Source organism: Lepisma saccharinum, chromosome 24 (genome assembly GCF_977018435.1).
Source record: "Lepisma saccharinum chromosome 24, izLepSacc3.1, whole genome shotgun sequence".
NCBI classification, from domain to species: domain Eukaryota; kingdom Metazoa; phylum Arthropoda; class Insecta; order Zygentoma; family Lepismatidae; genus Lepisma; species Lepisma saccharinum.
This window is the reverse complement of record NC_139252.1, coordinates 61,735,570-61,758,410: the sequence shown is the minus strand read 5'-3', so window position 1 is coordinate 61,758,410 and position 22,841 is coordinate 61,735,570. Positions and strand designations below refer to the sequence as shown.

The 22,841-nt window shown below is 36.9% G+C and overlaps 1 protein-coding gene across 4 annotated transcripts in view; it reads left to right on the top strand.

Annotated features, from left to right (window-relative positions):
- The window catches only part of LOC145978002 (sodium-independent sulfate anion transporter-like), a 67,450-nt gene extending 45,222 nt beyond the window's left edge, over positions 1–22,228 (top strand). For 3 of the 4 annotated variants that reach the window (XM_083110368.1, XM_083110367.1, XM_083110371.1), the window contains 8 exons: positions 2,959–3,142; positions 4,232–4,396; positions 5,188–5,349; positions 6,325–6,465; positions 12,661–12,806; positions 14,790–14,963; positions 16,230–16,383; positions 16,560–17,013. In XM_083110368.1, the coding sequence (XP_082966494.1) occupies positions 2,959–3,142; positions 4,232–4,396; positions 5,188–5,349; positions 6,325–6,465; positions 12,661–12,806; positions 14,790–14,963; positions 16,230–16,383; positions 16,560–16,669 (1,236 nt within the window). In that variant the 3' untranslated portion in view covers positions 16,670–17,013. Of the gene's footprint in view, positions 1–2,958; positions 3,143–4,231; positions 4,397–5,187; positions 5,350–6,324; positions 6,466–12,660; positions 12,807–14,789; positions 14,964–16,229; positions 16,384–16,559; positions 17,014–19,789 lie in introns of those variants that run through there. The other variant, XM_083110370.1, reaches the window with a different exon arrangement.
- The last annotated feature ends 613 nt before the right edge of the window (positions 22,229–22,841 follow it).

The window sequence follows — 22,841 nt, the reverse complement described above, 5'->3', positions numbered from 1 at the left end:
TCGAAAATGTAACTAAAAGTCGTTCCTGAACAGATTCAATTGTGTTATTTTGGTAATAATAAGCCTAAACTTGTGAAATAAACAGATAGAAATTGAAAACACACACTTTGTGTGTTGAAAATATAATAAAAATGTTGCCTGAATAGATAAAATTGCGTTATTTGAATAAAAATAAGGATAAGCTGGGAAAATGTTTGACATAAAGTCAAAGTTTGGTAAAAAATAAACTCAATATTATGTTAAATAGCACACAGTAACATACATTTACTACCTAAATCAATAATGAAAGGGTCCTAGGTTCGATACCCTGTGATAAAAGCATATAGTGAAAACTGTAGGCCCAGTCCCTGATAGCTCTCCCTTCTTCATAGTACAAATAATAAACCCTTACGCTTCGTTCTCCTTGTTCAAATTAAAGTTCTCGCTCCAATCTAATTGGGTATCCAAAAATCCTTTTCTCTTGTGTTCTCGGTAACCCTGGCCTACTTAGACGGAAACCTGTTCTGACATGCAAGCGACGCACAGTTTCAAAAAATTTGACCCTAGCTGCGCATTCGCAGACATCCTTTGTTGTCTGGTTCAATCCCTCCCCTGCCCTACAGTATTGCATACCTTTTCCCTGTTCTTGCGTACTGGTTAACCTTGAAAAAAAAACCGGTTCTGAAAATCTACCGACGCATTCTCTGATTGGTCAATCAGGTTCCTTCTTTGTTCTGACGTTCTGAAGTCATTTGACCTTGAACGCACACTCCCCAAATTCCTTTCTCCTCTACCTTCACCGCCGAGTCGAGATTCTGAGACAGTATTCTGTCTAGCGTGTGAAACCACCGTGTTTCATAACATAATGCAATTATTGCATAGTACTAATTAATAAGTTGCATATCGCGGGTTCGAGTACCGGGACCGTCCCCAATCGTAATTGGACCTGTACCTAAACCCATTACCACCGTTCATAGTGGTTCATAAACCATAGAAAACTTATTTTCAATATTATAAACATTAATATTATCGATTTATACATTACATACTTTGCAGTAGTGAATATAAAACCATATGCATAGCGTTTAGTACCTCTAATTACCTTTTATATACATATTTTTCATAAAATAAAAAATTATATATTCATAAAAAGTTATAAACATGCAAATACATAAATGTAAAGTATTCTAAGTACTTGCAAATGAATTCTAAGTACATGCAAATTAATTAAAACCCATGCAAATTAGTTCTAAATATGTGCAAATTAATTGCGAATATTAAATAGCAACAGACGTTATCGCGTTTCTATACTACTTGCGTGGCGACCAGCCAATGGCAGGAGTGCAACGTTGTACAGTTAGGAAACTGCGGTGCACCAGTTAAACGCCGTGTTCTGTATTTTTCATAAAACTGGCCACTTTAAGGTTCATCATAAGATGGGGCACGACATTTTGAACCTGACTGTCCATGTCCCATGAGTTTCCGTCGCCTACAATAGGAGTTATCGTTTCGCGAAGAAACACTGGAAAAAACACGTCTCTACACACACACACATAATGACACTTTCGTTTTGCTTCCGTGTTCCTTGTTTCGTTTTTTTTCGTTGCCACCGTGTTGACCCCGATGTGTTGTTGTGTCTTGGTAAAGCTGTGGGTGTCAAATTCGGCTGAATATGCACAATGACCTTTCATTGTCTTGTGTGTTCACAAATATTGCGAGTCTGGGTCAGTTTTGAGTTCAGCATTTTCATAACAAGGGCGGTGTACGATAAATTTACTCGTATTACAGTTGTGAGAGGATTCAATACAGCCTTTATTGATTTATTTATTTTACTTCGCTTCTTGTGCCAGTTTTGGCTAATTTACGAAGATGGTGATGAGTGATGATATGATGAAATTGATGAATGGACACTCAAAAATATCCATTGCCAGGTCTGGATTCGAACCTGGGACCCCTGGCGTCGTAGCGCGATGTACAATACAGCCCTTATGCACGATAGTTGTGCAATAGTGTGTGTTTTGTGTGAGTGTTATTTAATAATGTTGCGCCGGCGCCATTCTGGAGTGGTTAGCATATCGCTCTACGATGCCAGGAGTCCCGAGTTCGAATCCTGGCCTGGACATGGATGTTTATGAACGTCCCTTCATCGATTTCATTATATCATCACTCATTCCCATTTCCGCAATTAGCCAGAAGTGACAGAAAAGCAAAGTAAAATAAAGCAAATCAAATCGAATTAATAATGTCGCTCTCGAAACCTACTACGTACCAGTAATACAGACACCAAGGGTAAATACTCGTATTACGTTCACAAGACAGAAATCTTAGTTTTAAAGCTTATTCTTACTTCAAGGAATTGGCGTTCGCAAGACGTGCGTGCTGACACAGTGTTTTCTCATAGTCGAGAACTTACGGCTAAAGCGTGTGGTGTATGTGTGCATACTGTGTTGCGCATTATAAAATAGGGTAAAGTATTTACCACAGAAATCGGCGAACCCCTATTCAAATCTCCTGGGAAACATGCTAGAAAACAGAAACGAGAGCGATGATGATGACCTTGCAGTTCCTCTACAATAAATACGTACCTTCATACTTCTTTCAGGTACTAGTTTCTTTTATATGCTGCAGTGATATGATATAATCCTGTGTAGAATTCTTCACTATATATTTCATTGTACTCAAATATCACGTGCATGTATTATATCCATAAAAAGCTGAATATTGGACACAGCGAATTATCTGTGTTTCCCTTCCACTATCAGTTGGTTTGGCAACAGCGCGGCAGCACTGGCTGCGTATTGGCTGAACTCATGTTCCTTCTAAAAGCGTACGCCATATAACTGGCTGCAAGGACAACTTGGTAGACAAGACTTGGCATGAAGAGGCCATAGGGTGGGGCAACTGCCCCCACACTCCCCTAATTGTTGCTACTGTGTGGGTAGGTAGTATCTGGACTTATTAAAAGTTTAAATATTTCAGAGACTAAAAGATGTTCCAGATCCGGTACAAAAACATGGAAAAAATGTAACAAGGAAACAAATATTACTCAAGAAATCTTTATGGTTCATTTCAATTGGCCGTAATGCCTTGGTTGTGTTTGTGTGTACTTTCATAGCTTCATGGTTGGAGAAATCGTGGCAGGAAGTTCCTTTTTATTTATCAGGTATGTGCTCTTATAAATTTGCAAAGTACTACTCATTTTTCTATGTGTTTAGGATTCTACAATTAAGTCTCATTATAATTTTCAACACAATTCAATTCAATGGATATGCAAACAAATTGGACCATATATTTTCAGATACAAACAAATGATAGCAATCTTTTTTATGATTTAGTCATTAATATATATTTTCTTGTGTGGCATTCTCTATTATCTAATAGATTCCTAAACATATTAGAAAGTTTGGGCTTCAAATTTTCATTTGCTGTACAGTAACTGTGATTCAGCTCTGGATAAATATTAGTGCATGTATAAAAGATAGAAGCACATGTGGAATTTTGCCCCTCTGGCAAGTTAAAACAAAAGAGCTCTAAACATATCTATGCAGTAGAGCAAGTTTTACTTCATTAAAATATCTATAGCTCATATGAAAATATGAGAATCCTGTTGGAAGGAAATTAGTAAGCCAATTGTACCATACATTTAAATTTAAGTCATTCAATCAATCAATCAATATGTTTATTCATCATTAGGCACTACAATAATGCACTAGATATCATCATCAGTACAAATACATATAAAACATAATACAAGAATAGCATAAACATACATACATAAATATAGGGTGAGTATTGAGTATGGAGAGAACAGTATTACATATATTAAGAATTCTAGAAATTTAAATCATCTTTTTACTGTAGAATAAATTTATCTATTGAGTAGAAAACTTTTTATCTTAGCCAGTCTTGCAGCACACTTCTAAATTTTTCAAGGAGTGTATAGTGAACTGTCTCTGTACTTTCCTTAGCCTGGTTGATGGTGTGTCTAACATATAACTGAATCTTGTGTTGTGTCTGTGTACAGAGTGTCTTAGGTTGTACAGTATTTATGATCATTTTCTTTGATAAACATTAGGTAGCTAAATATATATAGGCATGGAACAGTCAGCATTGTGTTGTTAGCAGGTTTGAAGCTTGCTTATACTAAACTTTAGATGCATAAGCAATAAGGAAATTTGTTCCAATTAAATATACATGCATGAACATCAGTTGCATTTGGTTGTTTCCTTGAAGGTTCTGTCTTTATTTTCAGGTCAAATTGAACCAGGCCTGCCTCCATTTCAAATTCCTGCTTTCTCTACTCACTTGGGAAATAGCTCACTCTCATTCCTAGAGATGTGCCAACATCTTGGCTCGGGCATTGTTGTGGTACCCCTTGTCTCTATTCTTGCCAATGTAGCTATTGCCAAAGCGTTTGGTAAGTATGCATTGTTGATGAAATATAGTTGTTGTATTTTCTTCTTTTTTAATGTCATATTTCTACATTTCAGAAATAGTTACATTACTAGTGATGGGTAGTGATTCATTTTTCATATTTCAAAATGTTTTCATCTATAACATATAACACATGATAACCCAACAGCTCTTGAGGGACATGGCCTATTTACCGATGCCGGCCTCACTTCCACATGCCTGAACGTAGGCAGGCAAAAAGGCACTAAAATGTAGAAAATAAGGGCTTCCCCGATGGTGTAGTGGTAATGTCGTCACCTTGTAGTCAAGGGGTCACAGTGGAGGCACATAGTGGTTCAGATCCCACTTTAATCTGTAGGTCCAGTCCCGATTAGCCTTTCTGTGCATAAAACAACAATTCAAACAAACTAATGTAGGAAATAGGCACGATAATAGACACTCAAAGTAAAGAAAGGCACATAATAGGCATTGAATTTCAATAAGGCAAATAACGAATGCCTCAAATTCAAATTCTCTCATCTGAAATTTAATACTACCTTACCATTAAGAGCTGTAATGTCATACTGTATACAGAGGATAGCATATTTTTTTATTTAACAGAAACATTATTATGTATTCATTCTCAAGGAGAAATTTAAAAAAACATCTCTTCATGCTGTACATGCTCCATAAAATTTAGAAATTAGTATATGCTCAGTTGTATTTATATGACACATTAACAGTTACCAGACTTTGTAATGTTTTAAACATATAAAATGGAGGTGTCTTAAGTGTAAGCATTTCCTTTAATTTTAGCCAGTGGAGAATCGGTTGATGCCACACAAGAGATGATAGCCCTTGGATTGTGTAATATTTTTGGAGCCTGTGTCGGTTCTATGCCAACCTGTGGGGCTTTTTCGCGGAGTGCTGTGAACAATGCAAGTGGAGTTCGTACACCACTAGGAGGCATCTATTCAGGTATGTCAAGAAATTGCAACACAAAAAATAAAGGTGAAAGAAAGGTAAAGCTCTCCCCTGTCCCATGAAGATATACTGGGGATGCGGACATACTGCTCCACATTCTCGATCTTGGATAGGGGTGATGTTATCAACAACCTGTTCTACCCTCCTTTACCCATCCTCCTGCCCTTCTTCCAGGTATCCATTGGGTGAGACCGTGTGGGCAAGGGGAGGTATTTGCACCCCCTGAATAACGAGCACTCAGTGAAAAAAAAATGTTCATTGTGCTATTTCTGTTGGAATAAGGTGATCTGTCCCTTTTTTCGAGTGTCTGTCCTGATTTTTTTAAACATAAATCAGGATGTCGAAATGTTGGCACAGAATTAGTGCAACAATACACCTTTTCTGCTATTACTCTGAACTTGAAATTGTTGTTATTTACACAGTATTTATATATTTTATTAGTTTTCAAAATAAATATTTAAGACAAAACAATTTTTATATTAAAATATGCACATTTTGTAATCCAATCTTTTCTTTAGAAAAATATGAAAAATGTCCCATTTTGTTGTTCTAAAAATCTGGTCACCTTATGTTGGAAAGTAAAATACGTTGTTACCTTTTTCATATAATTCAAAAGAAAGAATTGCCACAATTTCGAAGTATATATCCTTTACCTGCTGGGAAAATGTTGCCTGCCCCCACTGGAAAAAATATTGGTTCTCCCCAGTAAAAGCTTTTGTTTTGTTTGATGAAGAAAAAGGCGATTTTCATCACCCAGATCTTTAGATACTATACTTTAGAAAGTTAAAGAAATGTGATTATAATTTTTTTCCCGAAAACTGCTACTTATTTCTAATGCATTACATAGATTGATTTTTGTGTATATGCGTACATATTTAGAAGGATGCATCTTATTTATATTACTTCAATTTGAAATAATCCTCTCCTAGTTTCATTTCACAATGTATGTTTTTCACTTATTTGTTTCAGGCACCGTGATACTTCTGGTTCTAAGCCTTCTTTCACCCTATTTCTATTTCATACCCAGAGCGACTTTAGCTGCTGTCATCATATGTGCTGCAATATTTATGGTGGAATATCAAATGATTGTTCCATTGTGGAATTCAACCAGTTAAGTATAATCAAAACAGAGACGGAAAGGAAATACATAACAAGGCTCGAAGAACTCTAACGAGTGTTGCTGCAAGTGTGTGTGATAAGTTATGTGTATCCCAAGTGTGTGTTCCAGAGCGAGTAGTGAAAAACATATCCCATTCATTATTTCTTATTACTATTTCCTAATTATTATATCATAATCATTGTTATTATTATTATTATTATTATTATTATTACACTATTAGATATATTAAGCCACCTGCAAGTTCACTTTTCTTATAAAGTAGCTCTTATTTGCCACAATATTATTATATTTTTTCCTTTTCTTTTTAGCTTCTTAAAAACCTAATTTACGTAGCTTCAGTCTTCAAAGTACTTAAACCAGTTGCTATATCTCACGATCTAAAAATGTTCACTTTCTCCCAACCATTGCTCGTGACGGTCCGCTGTCCGCTGGCCGATGCTAGAAGACTCCTCCCCCTCCCCCCCGATGACAATGGCTTACCGTTACGCGGAAAGGAGTGACCTGGAGGAGGGTGGGAGAGTTGAGGCAGCATTCCAAGAATTGGCCCCCTCTACAGCCAGCACAGATGGCTTCGCAGACGACATTCACGCCTTCAGCAGAGGTTTACAAATATGTCACCTAAATACTCAAGGGTTACTGAACTCGTTCGATGAATTTAAGCATATCATGTCACCTGCTAATTTCGATGTAACTGAATCGTGGCTAAAGCCCGGGATAAGTAATAACGTTGTGGAACTTCATGGTTACGAAATAGTAAGGAAAGATCGAACTCGATGCAACAGGGGTGGAATCTGCTTTTATATCAAAGAAAATATTCGATGGAAAATAATAGAAATTGACAATTTTTTAAAACTAGACGAACAAATCGAAATATTAGTAGTCGAAATTTGTTGCAATAAAGAGAAAGTAGCTGTTGTGTTGGTGTACAGGCCGCCAAACATATCTTATACCACATTTAATAATTTGCACGATGTATTACAATTTACATTCGTAAACTACGACCATTATATTTGTATCGGCGATGTAAACGCAGATTTTTTAAAACCTAAAGAACCGGATACAAAATTACTGTCGGGTATAATTAAAGAACTAAACGGCATTCAAATTGTAAAAAAGCCAACGCGGAAAACTGCCACGTCGGAGTCCCTAATAGACGTTATAATCTGTTCTAAAAAGACAAAGGTTTTATACGTAAATCAACAGTCATTGCCAGGTATATCTGATCATGATACAGTGTATGCAGTATTTGAAGTTTATAATAGTGTAAAAAAATCGAAAACGAAATTTGTCCGTTACCGTGACTTCAAACAACTAGATATCAGCAAATTCAATGAGGATGCAAAAAATTCAGCCTGGGAGGATATAGAGGGATGTGAGGACGTAAACAGCCAGGTCGAAATGATAAATGATGAAATACTATTGCTGGCGAACAAACACATCCCTGTTAAAACGCGCAGAGTGACAAAGCCTCCCGCGCCATGGATAAACAATACCGTTCGTGAATTTTGGAAGCTTAGGGACTACTATCATTTGAAATACGTAAACACCGGCGATAACGATAGCCTTCTCAGCTACAAATACTTTAAAAACAGAGCTAAAAAGATAGTGCGAAATAGCAAGTTTCACTATTATAAATCTGCAATCGATAAGAACATAAATAATGCGAAAGAAATGTGGGCGAACCTGCGTAAACATGGCCTAATAGGTAGCAAATATGTCAGTCAAGATATTCCCGAAAAAATACTAGATCCAAATAGCATTAATGACTATTTTATACAAGCTTCGCAAAGTGAAGCGAACCAGGATGGCCTGGAAAAAATTTGCAAAACATTTTTGACCCTCAAATCCCTAAATTCATTTACCTTTACTAGAGTGACATCTCAAGACATACGGAAGGCATTCAGCAGGATACGTAGTAAAGCATGTGGAGACGATGGCATAAACTTAACCATTTTAAAATTATTACTTCCATTTTGCGTAAATACTATAACCGTCATAATAAATAACTCCCTAGCACAGGGTATCTTCCCAGAAGCGTGGAAAAAGGCAATCGTTTTACCGCTCGCAAAATGCAAGCCTGTTAAAAATGTGAATGACCTGCGCCCAATAAGTATACTGCCCATAATGTCGAAAATTTTAGAGCGTATTGTACACGAGCAGCTGTTCACACACGTAACAGCTACATCTAGTTTTCCAAAGCATCAATCTGGTTTTCGGCCAAATCACAGCACCACAACAGCCATTCTGAAAGTTGCTGACGATGTACAAAAAGCTATCGATGAAAGCAAAATCACCTTACTTGTATGCCTTGATTTCTCTAAAGCATTCGATTGCGTGAACCATGAAGTTCTACTCGCTAAATTACACAGCATTGGGGTAAACGGCATAACCCTTGATTGGTTTGCATCGTACCTTTCTGGCAGGAAGCAGCGTGTACAAATCAGAGGCAAAAATAACTGTTCCTCTGGGTGGTTAAACATTCGAAATGGAGTTCCCCAAGGAAGCATTCTTGGACCTCTCCTTTTCTCCATTTATGTAATGGACTTACATAAGAACCTCTCGCATGCGCAGTATCACCAATATGCTGATGATACTCAGATATACATACATACAAGGATAGAAGAGTTCTCAAATGCAGCATCACAACTACAGAAAGACCTGAACGCCATAAGTGAATGGGCACAAACTAACTTCCTAAAATTGAACCCAACCAAGTCAAAATTTGTCATAATGGGAACGAAATTTCTGGTAAAAAAGCTTAGCCAAAACACAGATAACATGATTCTCCCCAAATTGAATAGCCATCCGTTAAACTTAGAAAATACTGTAAATAACCTTGGCGTTGTCATGGATTCCCACATAGAATGGTCAGGTCATATTTCAGAGCAGATGAAAAAAGCCAACAAATCTCTTCGAGCATTACATCACTTGAAAAATATTGTAGGCATTGAGGTTAAAAAAAAATTGTGCGAGAGTCTAGTTTTATCACGATTAATCTACGGAGCCACGGTTGCTTACAATGCAAGCAGCTCCATAACTAATAAGCTACAAAAGCTACAAAATGCATGCATAATATTCATTTACAAGCTGAAAAAAAGGGACCACATTTCAAAATACTTATTCAATTTGAATTGGCTTAACACCAAGAATCTCGCGAAATCCCAATTATTAACTTTAACACATAAAGTACTAGGCAACAAACAGCCTGCATACCTCTTTGAAAAACTGAACACAAATTCGAGCAGACATGAACATGTAACACGACGAAAGAAATTATTGTCAGTCCCAGTACATAATACGACCACCTATGGAAAATCATTTACTGTAACTGCCACTAAAGAATGGAATTCCCTCCCAACCTCCCTAACATCCATCAACAACCATAAGCTATTTAAAAAGAATCTAAAACAGTATCTACTGGCAAGGCAGTGAAATACCTAATCACGAGCAACTTTTCATTCATAAAAATACGCATTGTAACATTTGGCAACTGTGTGCACATAAATCTTATAATTTCATAATTTTATTTCACTTCATTATTACTATTATATTTACTAATATATATGAATGTGTACTAAAACAAAAGCAAAAAAAAAAAAAGATACCTATGTTCAACAATTTATAGGTAAATCTGTCTTTCTTTTTCATTATCTATATATATATCCTAAGCGTATATACCTATATATTTAATTATTCTTATTTGTATTGATATGTAATCCTTTTCATGTTTTTATTTTTATTTTTTTTCTGAATGTATTTTTTTCTGAATGTATTTTTTTCTCAATGTACTCTTTATTCCATTGTACTAATCTTCCAGACAAGGGTCTGTTGTAAGAACGGCCCTAGAGGCCGAAACACGCCCGCTCCAATAAAGGCGATTTTATTATTATTATTATTATTATTATAAAGATGTATCTCGCTGAAAATTTTAGTAGTGCTTGTAGACTGATGATGCAAAATTTACGAATATTGTTAACCAATAATAAGCAGGTACGAAAAGCATGCAATTTTTTCAATGTATCTCGTCACATATATTGATTTAAGATGTTTGTATGTAATCAATCAAAATTGGATAAAACTACTAATGCTCTCCTCATACCAGTTAAATTAGATTTGTAATATTTGGAGCCTGGCTGCTTTCTAATCTCTCTCTTTCTCTCTTACAAACACACACCACCTAATTCTGTGTTAGATTTTACCCTGTGTGTGTTATGAAATTAGAAATTCATCAAATTAAATGTACAGTTAGAAGAAAATTTGCCATTGAGGAATTTACTGAAAACCATGCTGAAATTCCTACAACTTACCCTCTACACAGAAAAACAGCCCTGCATTGTGTATTGGCTCTTAATCAATTCATTGTTGCCATCACCAGATTTTCTGTGAAAAAGGAATAACAATTACCATTGAAGATTAGGCACACACAGGAGATGTACTATGTAGAAATTTTAAGTGAAAAATGCAGGCTCGACCAGGACTGGCATTGCTCTACCACTGAGCTACAGAGCTGGCCTGGCCTCGCCTAATTTTTCGCTATCGCTGCTTTACCTGTATGGAATCAACTCTGCCTGGTTCCTCCCAGCGTAGAGAGCAGGAACCAGGCCATGTCGAAGTCTACTGTGTTTCAAATACAACAGATCCTGTTGTGGTAGCACTGCCAGAGATGATTCCATGCAGGTAAAACAGCGATAGTGAAAAATCAGGCGAGGCCAGGCCAGCTTGGTAGCTCAGTGGTAGAGCAATGCCACGGTATGCCAGAGACCCGGGTTCGAGTCCTGGTCGAGCCTGCATTTTTTGCTTAAAAATTCTATGTAACAATTATGATAATAATATGTATTCTTAAATAATATTTAAAAATACTAAAACTTATTGTACTTACGATTAGTGAGTATATATTATTTCCGAACAACGTTTCGGGAAACCACTTTTCCCTTCATCAGGTTCTATTTTGAGTATCGAAAACACTCCATAGCGACGTCAAGTCGATTCAAAAGCCAGGAAAAAGGTTATAGGTTTGACTTTGGTAAGGGAGGAATTTAGAAAACTTGCCAAAACAGGGAGGATGGAAATGTGGACAGGATTTGGATTGGGATGTTTAAAAGATGGGAAAAGCGCGAGTTCAAAAAAATAGGTTTTCATGTTACCCCAGACGTTATTCGCAAGACTCAGGAAACACGCGACTTTGAATATGTAAGCAGGAAGGGGAAATGTAGGGGAAGTATGTAAGAGGGGAGCAGAAAGCGGACAACTTCCTGCATTCGACGAGAAGGCTTTCTTAAGTCACCACGGGAAAGTGAAATGGCATGTGCCTTCTTAACTTTTTAACTTTTTAAAGTGAAATGCTTCTTCTAAATTCATTCTTTTAACTTTTGTGGTTTTAAACAGCAGTGTGTGGAAATGGAGGTTTTAACAGGTTTTGGCAAGTTTTCTGAATTCCTCCTTGACCAAAGACAAACCTATATCCTTTTCCTGGCTTTTGAATCGACTTGACGTGGCTATGGAGTGTTTTTCATAGTCAAAATAGAACCTGATGAAGGGAACAGTGGTTTCCCGAAATGTTGTTCGGAAATAATATATACTCACTAATCGTAAGTACAATAAGTTTTAGTGTTTTTAAATATTTAAGAATACGTATTATTCTGTAATTGTGAGGAATTCGCACAACCATAAGTTATGAGTTCAATTACAATGTATTCATTGCATGGCTTGTTTTAATTTTAAAAAAATACCAATTTTTTTCTGACAGTTCATATTTGTATCCTAACAAAGGTCCAAATTCCAAGAAACACACCTAATAGAAAAGTGAAACATGAGTAGATTTAATAAGGCCAGCTTTTAAGATATGATCATAAAATTAACCACATGCTAAGAATCTTGGATAGAATTAGGAACTATATTTGATACATTCTACACTATGTAGCGCAACAGCCCTTGGAGGGGCAAGGTTAGAAGGTCAGGACATAAAGTCCTAATGCCACTTTTCTCTGGCTATTTTTGGTTCTGAATAGTTTGTGATGCATAATAAAAATCAAACCATTCCTTGATTTAAAAGTTGGCAGACGTTAATAAAATCACAGGTGAAAACAGTAGTAAAGACTGGAATTGACTTCACTTTACACTTTAATCTGGAATCTGTGCATGCTATATCTCATTAATTTCCTTTAAAAATTCTTTCCGTGTTTCAGAGCATGACCTTGTTATTGCATTAGTGACATTCTTTGTCTGTCTCTGCTTTGGAGTGGAGGTGGGTCTACTTGCTGGAATTGTTTCAAATGCATGTTACTTGCTGTATCTTTGGGCAAGACCATCAGTAACTGTCGAAAGATCTGAGGTAAGTGATATGTATATTTCCTCTGAATAAGAATTGACTAATAGTTTTTCTTGTATGTACGCATTGCTTGCATTGTAGAATTATTTTCCTGTAGTTTACGGTTATTACAAGCATAAGAAAACAGTTTTTCGGCTTTGTCAGCTCGCGTCGTCAAGGAGAGGCGTTTGATTGAAGAGAGAAGGGTTTTAGGGGGATTGACGGGAGGCATGGAGTTGGGTGTCTGAGGGGCTTCGTTCATTGCGGAGGAGCGCTGGAGTGGGTTAAGTAGTGACGATGGTAACAAGATCCAGTATGGAGTTTTCTTTTTCACAGGTGGAGTGGACCACCATCTTTGAAGTTTGATGTGGCAGAGAACATCAGGAGACTTTGTGAAAACGATGATGACTTTGAGTTGCCTGATGATATTTGGGATTCATAGTTTTGAATAAGGGATGATGTGATCAAGATTTTTTTGTCTGAAATGGAAGTGGAACGGACTGCTTCTTTTCACAGTTAGGTTGCTATATTACAACAATGTAACATTGACAACATCCATTATATAACGGATTATTTTTGTTTAAAGAATTGCTAACCATTGTTATAACTGTATCTTTAGTCAAAATGAAAATAAATGTCTGATGAAGGGAGCGTGTGTTCTCCTGAAACGTCACAACGAAAAACTGTTTTCTTATGCTTGTAATAACCGTAATCTACAGAAAAATAAGAATTGGCTGCCCAGCTATCCTTGTTTACAATACGGGGTGAGACAAAAGTCCCTCACATCCAACAGATTCCAGCTGAATGGTTGGTGCTGGTAAGTTATTGGTGTCGTGTGGTGTGGGGAACGCGATTCCACATTTGGAGTCAGGAAGCAAGATGCCCCCTGGTAAGATAATTTGATCACTCACCGCATAGGTGTAAAAGCATTTCCTGTTATTGCAGTCAACTTAAAACTCTAACGAAAGTCCAGGTGGGCACAAGTGGTCACCAGCTTGGGCTGTAAGTCATTTCACTCTTCCCGCCCAAAGTCGAGAAGAGCCACACGATGTCATTCAAATTTGGAGGCTGCATGGGAGACAGTCCCCTCTCAGTAGATTTGATTTCTCACCAACACTGGGAGAAAAATTTTACTCTTACTGAGAAATACTGTAGAAGTTAACTAAAACAGAGAGATGATTTGTAAAGATTTTTAAAGAAATAGTTAAGAAACAACAATATATATCATAGATGTTAATCAGAATGAGCCTACAATTTGAATATGAACACCCCTTCTAAAATGAGAACAAATTGCTATGTTACAAAATGTGCTATATAAATCTTTGTTCCAGGACTTTTATTATTGTTATTACTAGAGCCCGGATGTTCAGGCACTGAAAAAGTATTAAAAATGGCAGGCAAAAAAGGAATGAAAAATTGAAAAAAAAGGCAGTGTATGTCAAAAAAATAGACAGTCAAGTTTCAGAAAGAGGCAGTGAAAATTGAAGAGAAGGACTTAAAGTCTTCTTAAATATTTAAAAATGTAATTTCAAATAATAATTTGAATAACAAGGGTTATTGAAAAACGAAATCAAATAGAAGAAGAGAAATATAATTTTAAAAAATGTCTTGTTGGAATGACCTAAGAGGCAAAAAAAAGGCAAAAATATTTGAAAAAGGCAGTGTAAGGTGAAATAGGCAAAAAAGGCAACATAAAGTATTGTTCAGAATGTTAAGAACCTTCGGATCAGTGTAGTTTGGTGTTCAATTTTTGTCTACCAGCGTCGGAAACGAATAGGCATTTTGCCTAAAATCCAGGCTCTAGTTATTACTATTGAGAAGAAATTTGAGATTGCAGAAGAGCTGAAGCACTCCTTCGTCAACCCTCAAAGGGCTGTTGGCCACAGAGATTTTTTGGAAGTCACCTTGTATAGATTAAAAAGTCAAATCCGTAGTTTGAAATTAAACACTTTTCTTCATGAGTTCATGCAGAATTTTGTACTGTCACATGTATTTATATTCCTGTAGACATCATCTGGAATTGAGTACCTGATGGTTTCACCAGATATCGGATTATTCTTCCCAGCAATGGATTATTTGAGAAGCAAAGTTGGCAAGGTTGGGGTAAAGGAAGGAAGGGGAAGTGTTCCTGTTGTTATTAACTGCAAGAACTTCAAAGGTGTCGACTTCTCTGCAATCAAGGTGAGCGAGCACAGGCACACTGAACATCAGTTTCATTAAAGTTATCTTTTTTAAAAAAGGAACTGAATTACAGTTACAGTTACTCATGCAACTTAGTTACTTTTAAACAAGAAAACATAATACATAGGCTATGTTGAAACTACAAGCAGACTGTTATTTTGTTTACTGATGAAAATATAAAAAATAATATTAGTAGTCATGAAGTTACAAATTCAGCTTTATATTTCAACATACTGCAGAATCTGCCCCACAGCTAGAATTGCCCTGTAGGATTGATTGATTTGCTTTATTTTACTTTGCATTTTGTGCCACTTTTGGCTAATTTGCGAAGATGGGGATGAGTGATGATATGTTGAAATTGATGAATGGACACTCACAAATATCCATGCCCAGGCTGGGATTCGAACCTGGGACCCCTGGCATCGTAGGGTGATGTGCCATGGAGGCCAGCTTGTCCTGTATGAGGTACATAGAATGACTCACAGGCCTTCAGTGAGGGCTGGTTGACAACACCGCTATTAGTAATGTTTCTATCTTATATGTATAGTGATCTCATTTTGTTGTCAGAAGTTATTAATTTAGTTAAATTACCTCAAGACAGTGGCAAACACTTCATATACCCAGGGGTAGTGAGTGCCATACCCAGGTGTGAGTGGTCATATGGTAAATCAAGCACCCAACACATTTGCCATGTGTGGCTTTGCAGTCTAAGGTGTCAGGCTTTGGGCTTGGGCTATGGGATGTGCACTGGTTTGAGTCTCCTGGGGGAAATGTAACAACTTTTCTCCTGAGATATCGGCCAGTGTATGGCATCGGTGGCCACCCTCCATCATGAGGAAATTGGGGAGCTACGAATAAATAGCATAACTTGGTCATGAAAATCTACAACAACGACTGGCAGTTCGTCGTGCTGACCAGACGTCAACCCGTAACTGGTTGGATGATCTCCAACCTCGGGTGTGTGAGTGAGTAAGATCAGGTGGGATAAGGGTTGCCGGACATCCCGTATATACGGGATTGTCCCCTTTTTTAAAGAAATGTCCCGGTATCCCAAAAAATGTTCTCGGGATGCCCATTTGTCCCATATTTAGCTAAAGAAATAATAAGTGAATGAGAATAAATCATGTTCTGAATTTTATAGTAATGCATTGGGAAAAAAATGCCAAATATTAATATATTTTGTCAAAATGTTAAAAATTATGGATTAACAATGCTTTAATCTAAATTTAAATCTTAAATACATTAATTTTTTTTATATATCTACAGGGGATTGGATCTTTGCTAAAGGACTTCAATAACCGTCAGCAGCTCCTGCTTTTCCTTGGCCTTAAACCGAATTTAATTCCTCTTTTCTCAAAAGCAGGCGTGAATGGGTTAAAACACTGCAATTGTATGGAGGACCTTGACGATTTACTATCTGGTAAGATTTTCTTTTTAAGCGATCATAAGCAGGGGTGGAATTCAGGGTATGCTCAGACTATTTGACATTTTGAGCATAAATCTAGAATTGTAGTTTGGAATCAAAAGGTTGGAAAAGCCAATTTATTAATATTATTGTTAAACTATTTAAAATTAATATAAAATTTTCTTTGCCAGATATGAATAAGGATAAAGGACAAAATTCCAACCAAAGGAAACTTTCCATGGAAGAGAGTGGAAAACTGGAACAGGAAGAGACTCTTCTCGAGGTTCACAGCTCTTCCTAAGCTTCGTTGCTATTCCTGGGGAATAGGAAGCATGGATGTTCAAAAGGGGGCAAGGGGGGGGGGCATGGCTTTCCCTGGGAAATGAAGGTCAACAATGAAATATATATTTCACACATATAATTTCATTTCGGTGACAGTAATATATGCATTTCGTTCGATTAACTTTTAGTTCTGGTTATTCAGTATGCTAACAATGGCAGTGAACCTGAGCAGTTTGTACGTTTTATGTTAGCAAACATGAAAGTGAGCCTAAAGTATCTAAATTAAACATACGTATATTGCTTAAATATGTCTGTATTATATTGTTCCGCAAATTTTGTCTGACCAAAATAATTTGAGTAAATAATTCGGCATAATGGGGGGGGGGGGGTTGGAGGCGAATGTTCTACCTTTTCTTGGGGGAGTGCATCATAGGCCTTGGGGGGGATGGGCACCCCTGATGCAGAAACATGATAACTTGAAACTGATGCAGTGTTGTTTGAGGGGAAAATGTGCCTCGTTTGCCCACCCTGCACCCCCTTTGAAAAAATCCTGCAGACATCCATGGCATCAAGTAGGAAGAAATAGAGAAATGGTTACATAACTCAAAAGGTGACATTTAGTTTCACGATTACAATTTGTCACAGAAAGATGTCTTAGCATAAACTCTAATAGAAGATAGATATTATGACATAGATTATAGTTAGAATAATGTATATCTGCGCACTGGATAAGGAAAGCCATTGTGTGAAATATCCCAAAGATTATATAAATTAATATCTGTATTCGCATCACATAAAAAGGAAATTGATAACATTCCTAGTCTTGGGAGTTAGGCTTCACTAACAAGTAAGTAATCTGTGTAAAACATTAATTATGAGCAACTTTGATACTGCATTGGATAGAGATGATTGTTAAAAAAAAAACAGAATGGTTGTTAGGTTAACTTAGGTATAATATACATATATATATATATATATATACATATATATATATATATATATATATATATATATATATATATATATATATATATATATATATATATATATATATATATAAATGAAAGAGGAGAGAGGAAACACTCACCGGATGCAGAAAAACTTCAAATTTTTGTTCTACAACTTTCTCTACTCCTGAAGATGTGACATACCGTCATGAAAATTGAAGTTTTTCTGTGTCCGGTGAATGTTTCCTCTCTCCTCTTTCACCCTTACAATAATTAACATATATTACTGTGACCGAAATGAAATGGAACATGATATATATATCTTCTATTTTGGATCTAACAGCTTTTAAGCTGCTTTTTGTCCATGAGTTAGTTCTAAAATATAATTGCTTTACATCTAAGTTATCATTATATCGCTTCACCCCATTATTTCACAAAAGTTATATTAAGACTATTTACAACAAAAAATAACATTTCCCTTTACAATCGTATGTTATTTTCTTAAGAATATTAACAAATTATATCCCAGTCGAATACCTGGACTGGCCACCAAACTTGTCACATTTATTGAATATTGAACTTTTAAATTACATAAAGCTTTGAATAATGTATTTCTATCCTTATATTTTGGACATTCCAGTATTATATGGTGCACGTCTGCATTTTTCTATCCACATTCAGATGTCCTATTATTTGTTACATCAATCTCAGTCTGTTTATTAACACAATTACACTACCTCCCCCTGTAGCAGAGTGATTAGCACATCGTGCTATGTCACCAGGGGTCCCGGGTTCGAAATCCGGCCTGGGCATAGATATTTGTGAGTGTCCATTCATCAATTTCATCGTATCATCACTCATCCCGATCTTCGCAAATTACCAAAAGTGGCACAAAAAGCGAAGTAAAATAAAGCAAATCAATCAATCAATTTCTTGTACCACCAACATGATGAAACCATGGTTTGTGTGGCTTGAATTGAGCAATTCATCTGTGTGATTCACCAACTTTTATCCGAGATTTATATATCTTGGATATACATATAACTGTAATTTCTTTGAAATAATAATTGTTAATTGATTGTTGTTGATGTTACTATTATTTACGTTATTCAATATCATAACAATGGCCTGACTCCATGCCATGTCAATGCTCATGGTCACATACCCACCTCCAGCTAAAAAAAGACACATAATTGGTTTTATGTATGAATTTTCAGCGAAAAATGCAGGCTCGACCAGGACTCGAACCTGGGTCTCTGGCATACCATGCCATTGCTCTAACCACTGAGCTACCGGCCTGGTCTCGCCTGATTTCTCGCTATCGGGTTCGAGACCTGGTCGAGTCTGCATTTTTCGTTGAAAATGTCTACATAGTACATCTCCCGTGTGTGCCTAATCTACAATAATTGGTTTTATTTGTAATTTTTAATCACTTTTGCTATGGGGCGCCTCTTTCAACTTTACGTTTTTAATTCCTCTTATGAGGTGCAATAATATGCATTTCTACACTTACCTTAAGTAAAAATATTGTTAAAATATCTGAAATGAGAAATAGAGGGAAGTGCAATATTGACTGTCTCTAATTTGTATACAGGGTGATTCAAAAGTCTCTCAACATTTTCCCAGTGGTCAGAAGTAGCATGCTAGTTGTAGTGTCGCTACTGTAGCTAGCTACAAAATTTGTAGCGGTAGCTGTTGCTGCGCTACATTTTGAAAATTGTAGCTGTAGCGGAGCTACAAAATTCATGTAGTTGTAGCTACAGCTACATTTCTTCTCTGCATTTTCAGGAAAATTTTGAAAGTGGCCACAGCATTAATAAAAAATCGACAATAACGCTTACTTTTGCAGAAGGTTCATAAAGACAAAGTCTTTTACATGGAAATGCATATAATCTGGATTATAAATATCTTGATATCGCAGATTCTAGATATCTGCATAATTTCTTTCATTAGTATAAAATAAATCTAATATCCAGATAACTAAACTGAACTGACATAGTATATGAATATATTGTGGCTAACAGCTACGTTTTTTGAGCTGCATCGCTATTTTGGGGAGAAACATGCCTCGTTTGTTGCAGCCCTGAAAAAAAAATTCTTGTTTGCTCCTCCCCAGGAACAAATCCTGTAGATATCCGTGGTGTAAGAGACAGGTAAATGTCATTAATTACTGTGTAAAACATATCTTGCAGTGCAAAAACGAAGGATCCATTCTCCACTACAATGACAAAGCAATAGTGCCAGCAATGAGTCATCATTTTCAGTATATAGGATCTGACCAGCAAGAACTTATTGTTACAAGAATGATAGACATACACATTCTGGAATTACAATTTTTTTCATCATAATATTTGTTCACAAATTTTAAAATTGCAAACTCGGGTTTACACATCAGTTTCCTCAATATATTTTATGATATTGTAAAAAGTATGTACGAGTTATTGTCTTTCCTGCAGAAATGATAATTTCTTTTAGTTAATATACAGTTTGCAAATGTATGTATTTCTTCTAATTTTACGTCACCTTTCTGTAACTTTCGCTCATCATGTCAATGAGGATGAATGGTTTATTTTGTTATTCTGTTATCTAGAGTCGCTTTCTGCCACTTTTGGCTAATTGTGAGAATGAGGAAGAATGAAGATGATGATGAGCAGTGTGGGGAATGGAGGAGCAGGAGGATCTATCCTCCAACTAAGCATCTTTCCTATTTTTTGTTTTGAGTCCAATTTATGCATAAATAAGCTAAGCGAGACTGGATCCGAACCACTAGTGCCTCCACAATGTATCAAACCTGGGGCCCCTTTGATTACAAGGTGACAAAATTCCCACTGTGTCTTCAGGGAAGCATTTCCAACAGGAAACTTACGTAAAGCATCGCTCCACTTGTTGCTCATTTAGCTATACCAAAGAAGCATCCCCGAGCTATCCACAATGTTAGAGCGAACATCTAACGAATTACGCTCCTATGATAATATATAACGATCTATTTTACAGTAAGTACAACTATCATACTATGGGCTTCTTTTGAATATCCATGTGGTTATTTCAAGCTTTTTTTATATGCAGAAGTAGCGCAAAAGTAGCGAAGTAGCGAGTAGCACACATGAGTAGTATAGCGAGCTACTTTTTGGTAAATGTAGCTGTAGCGAAGCTACATTTTTGGACGAGTAGCGCAGAGGCGTGGCGTGCATGTAACCAGTGTTACTGCAGGTAACAGAAAAATGTAAAGAAATTGAAAAGTTTTTTTATTAATAAAATAACAACATTGTTAAATAAGTTAACCAAGTTGAGTGTATATTGCAGAGGATATTTTTTCTGCAGCCGACAAAAGCGAAGAGACAGGCCGTTCTGCTACCCTCAAGAGGCAACAAGAGGAAAGGGTGCCAATGCAAGGGAACAGCAGGGAAAGATTTGAGGAGGCAAGTGTGCTATGGGTTATTCATATGCCTGTTTAGGGGCCCTGTTGCCGCTGCGGCCTACCGGATCAGCAAGTGTTGTCACATTGGATTTCCAGAAAAGAGCTAAATCCCACCTAAAATGGGGATACTATTTCTCTGAAGCAACAAGAGCTAGACTGCAAAGCCAAAGCTGGATTTAACTACAACTGAAACCGTTTACGTAATAGATGAAAAGATAAGTACTTGATGCGATTCGTGATTTGGACAAACCTTGCTCCAAAAAACTAAGTTGGCAACAGTAGAACGTACATCTGGACTTCCCTTCCACTGCCGGAGGAGGGGAATTCTGTCGTCTGCTCACCGCAGAAACGTCAAACTGACCCAAATGTGTGGTTCTTCTTCCCCTTTCCACCTCTTTGCAAAGAAACAGAGATGGTTGACAAGGCTCGACTACTATTCACTGGATTTTCACGGTAACTCTCTCATGAGTGGTACTTCTTTCTAGGAGTGATTGTGGCTAAATAAATCACTGAGCGGATTGCAAAAAAAAAAACGAAATGAACAAAAATCCAGGTCAAAGGCATGTTTTTTTTTTGGGGGGGGGGAAGGGTGGTGATGATAATGTCTGATGACCGTGACCGGTAACACTTTTGAAAAAGTCACGCCACGCCACTGGAGTAGCGGTAGTTGTAGTGAAGCTACTTTTAAAATGTAGCGTTCTGATCACTGCATTTTTCTTATATCGTTAATAAATTATGTTCAGGATGAGATACAGTAAAAGACACTGCTGTTTTCCAGCAAGATGGTGCACCATCCCATTTTACCATAATCGTTCGGAACTACCTTGGTAACACCTTCTCCGATAGGTGGATCAGACCTGGCTCACTAAGATTTTGGGCAGTTTGCTCCCATATCTGACTCCCCTAGACTTTTTTTGTCTAGGGTTTCATTAAGTCTAGGGTCTACTAGATAAAGATCAACGCCAAGAGGAACTGAAACAATGAATAGTTGCAGCAAAGGGGGAGATCACACCAGCTATGTTGGAGCATGTGTTCTGGCCTATGCAAGAGAGATGGGTGCTATCTAGACTTACAGGGCCACCACACTGAAACGTACTGAGTTTGTCTTCTATTCTAGAGTACTTTTAAGCACTACTGTCAATTTTGTCAATAAAATGCTTTTTGATTAAAATGTCAAGAGACTTTTGAATCACACTGTATTTCACCATATTTACTTCAGTTTGTTGATATTTTGCATCAATGTAAAGTATTAGAACAATAAAACACTTGACTATGAGGCATTTTAAAATTACTTTTTATCCTGCTACATGCGTATTTTAGTGATATGTAAATTCTTGGTATATTTACTCTCTACTCTCAATTCGCGGACCTCCATGGTGGAGTGGTTAGCACAGCATGCTACGATAACAGAGGTCCAGGTTCGAATCCTTACCTGTGAATGGGTCCTCTTTTTTTGTTGTTGTTGTTGTTCATCAGTTTCATCATATGGGGGCATGGTCTGGTGTCAGAGGTTCAAGGAACGAATCTCTTCCATGGTGAATTTTCCATGGCAATAACCAAGCTTCTGTGCCTATGCCAATACAGCCACTCTTGGTGAATGCCACAGGGAGTCAAGCAGAAAATTGAATTTTTGCACTTTTTGTTATAGGCGCAATAATAATAAATCTAGTAATTAATCATCATCTTCTTTCGTTTCTTGCCTCTGGCCTCTCCATTCTTTCTGGTGTTCCACCTCTTTTTCCACATTGTTCCAATATTGTCCTCTTCTCCTAACACTCTCCGCTATATGCTCTATCCACCGACATCTTGGTGTCCCCCTTGGTCTT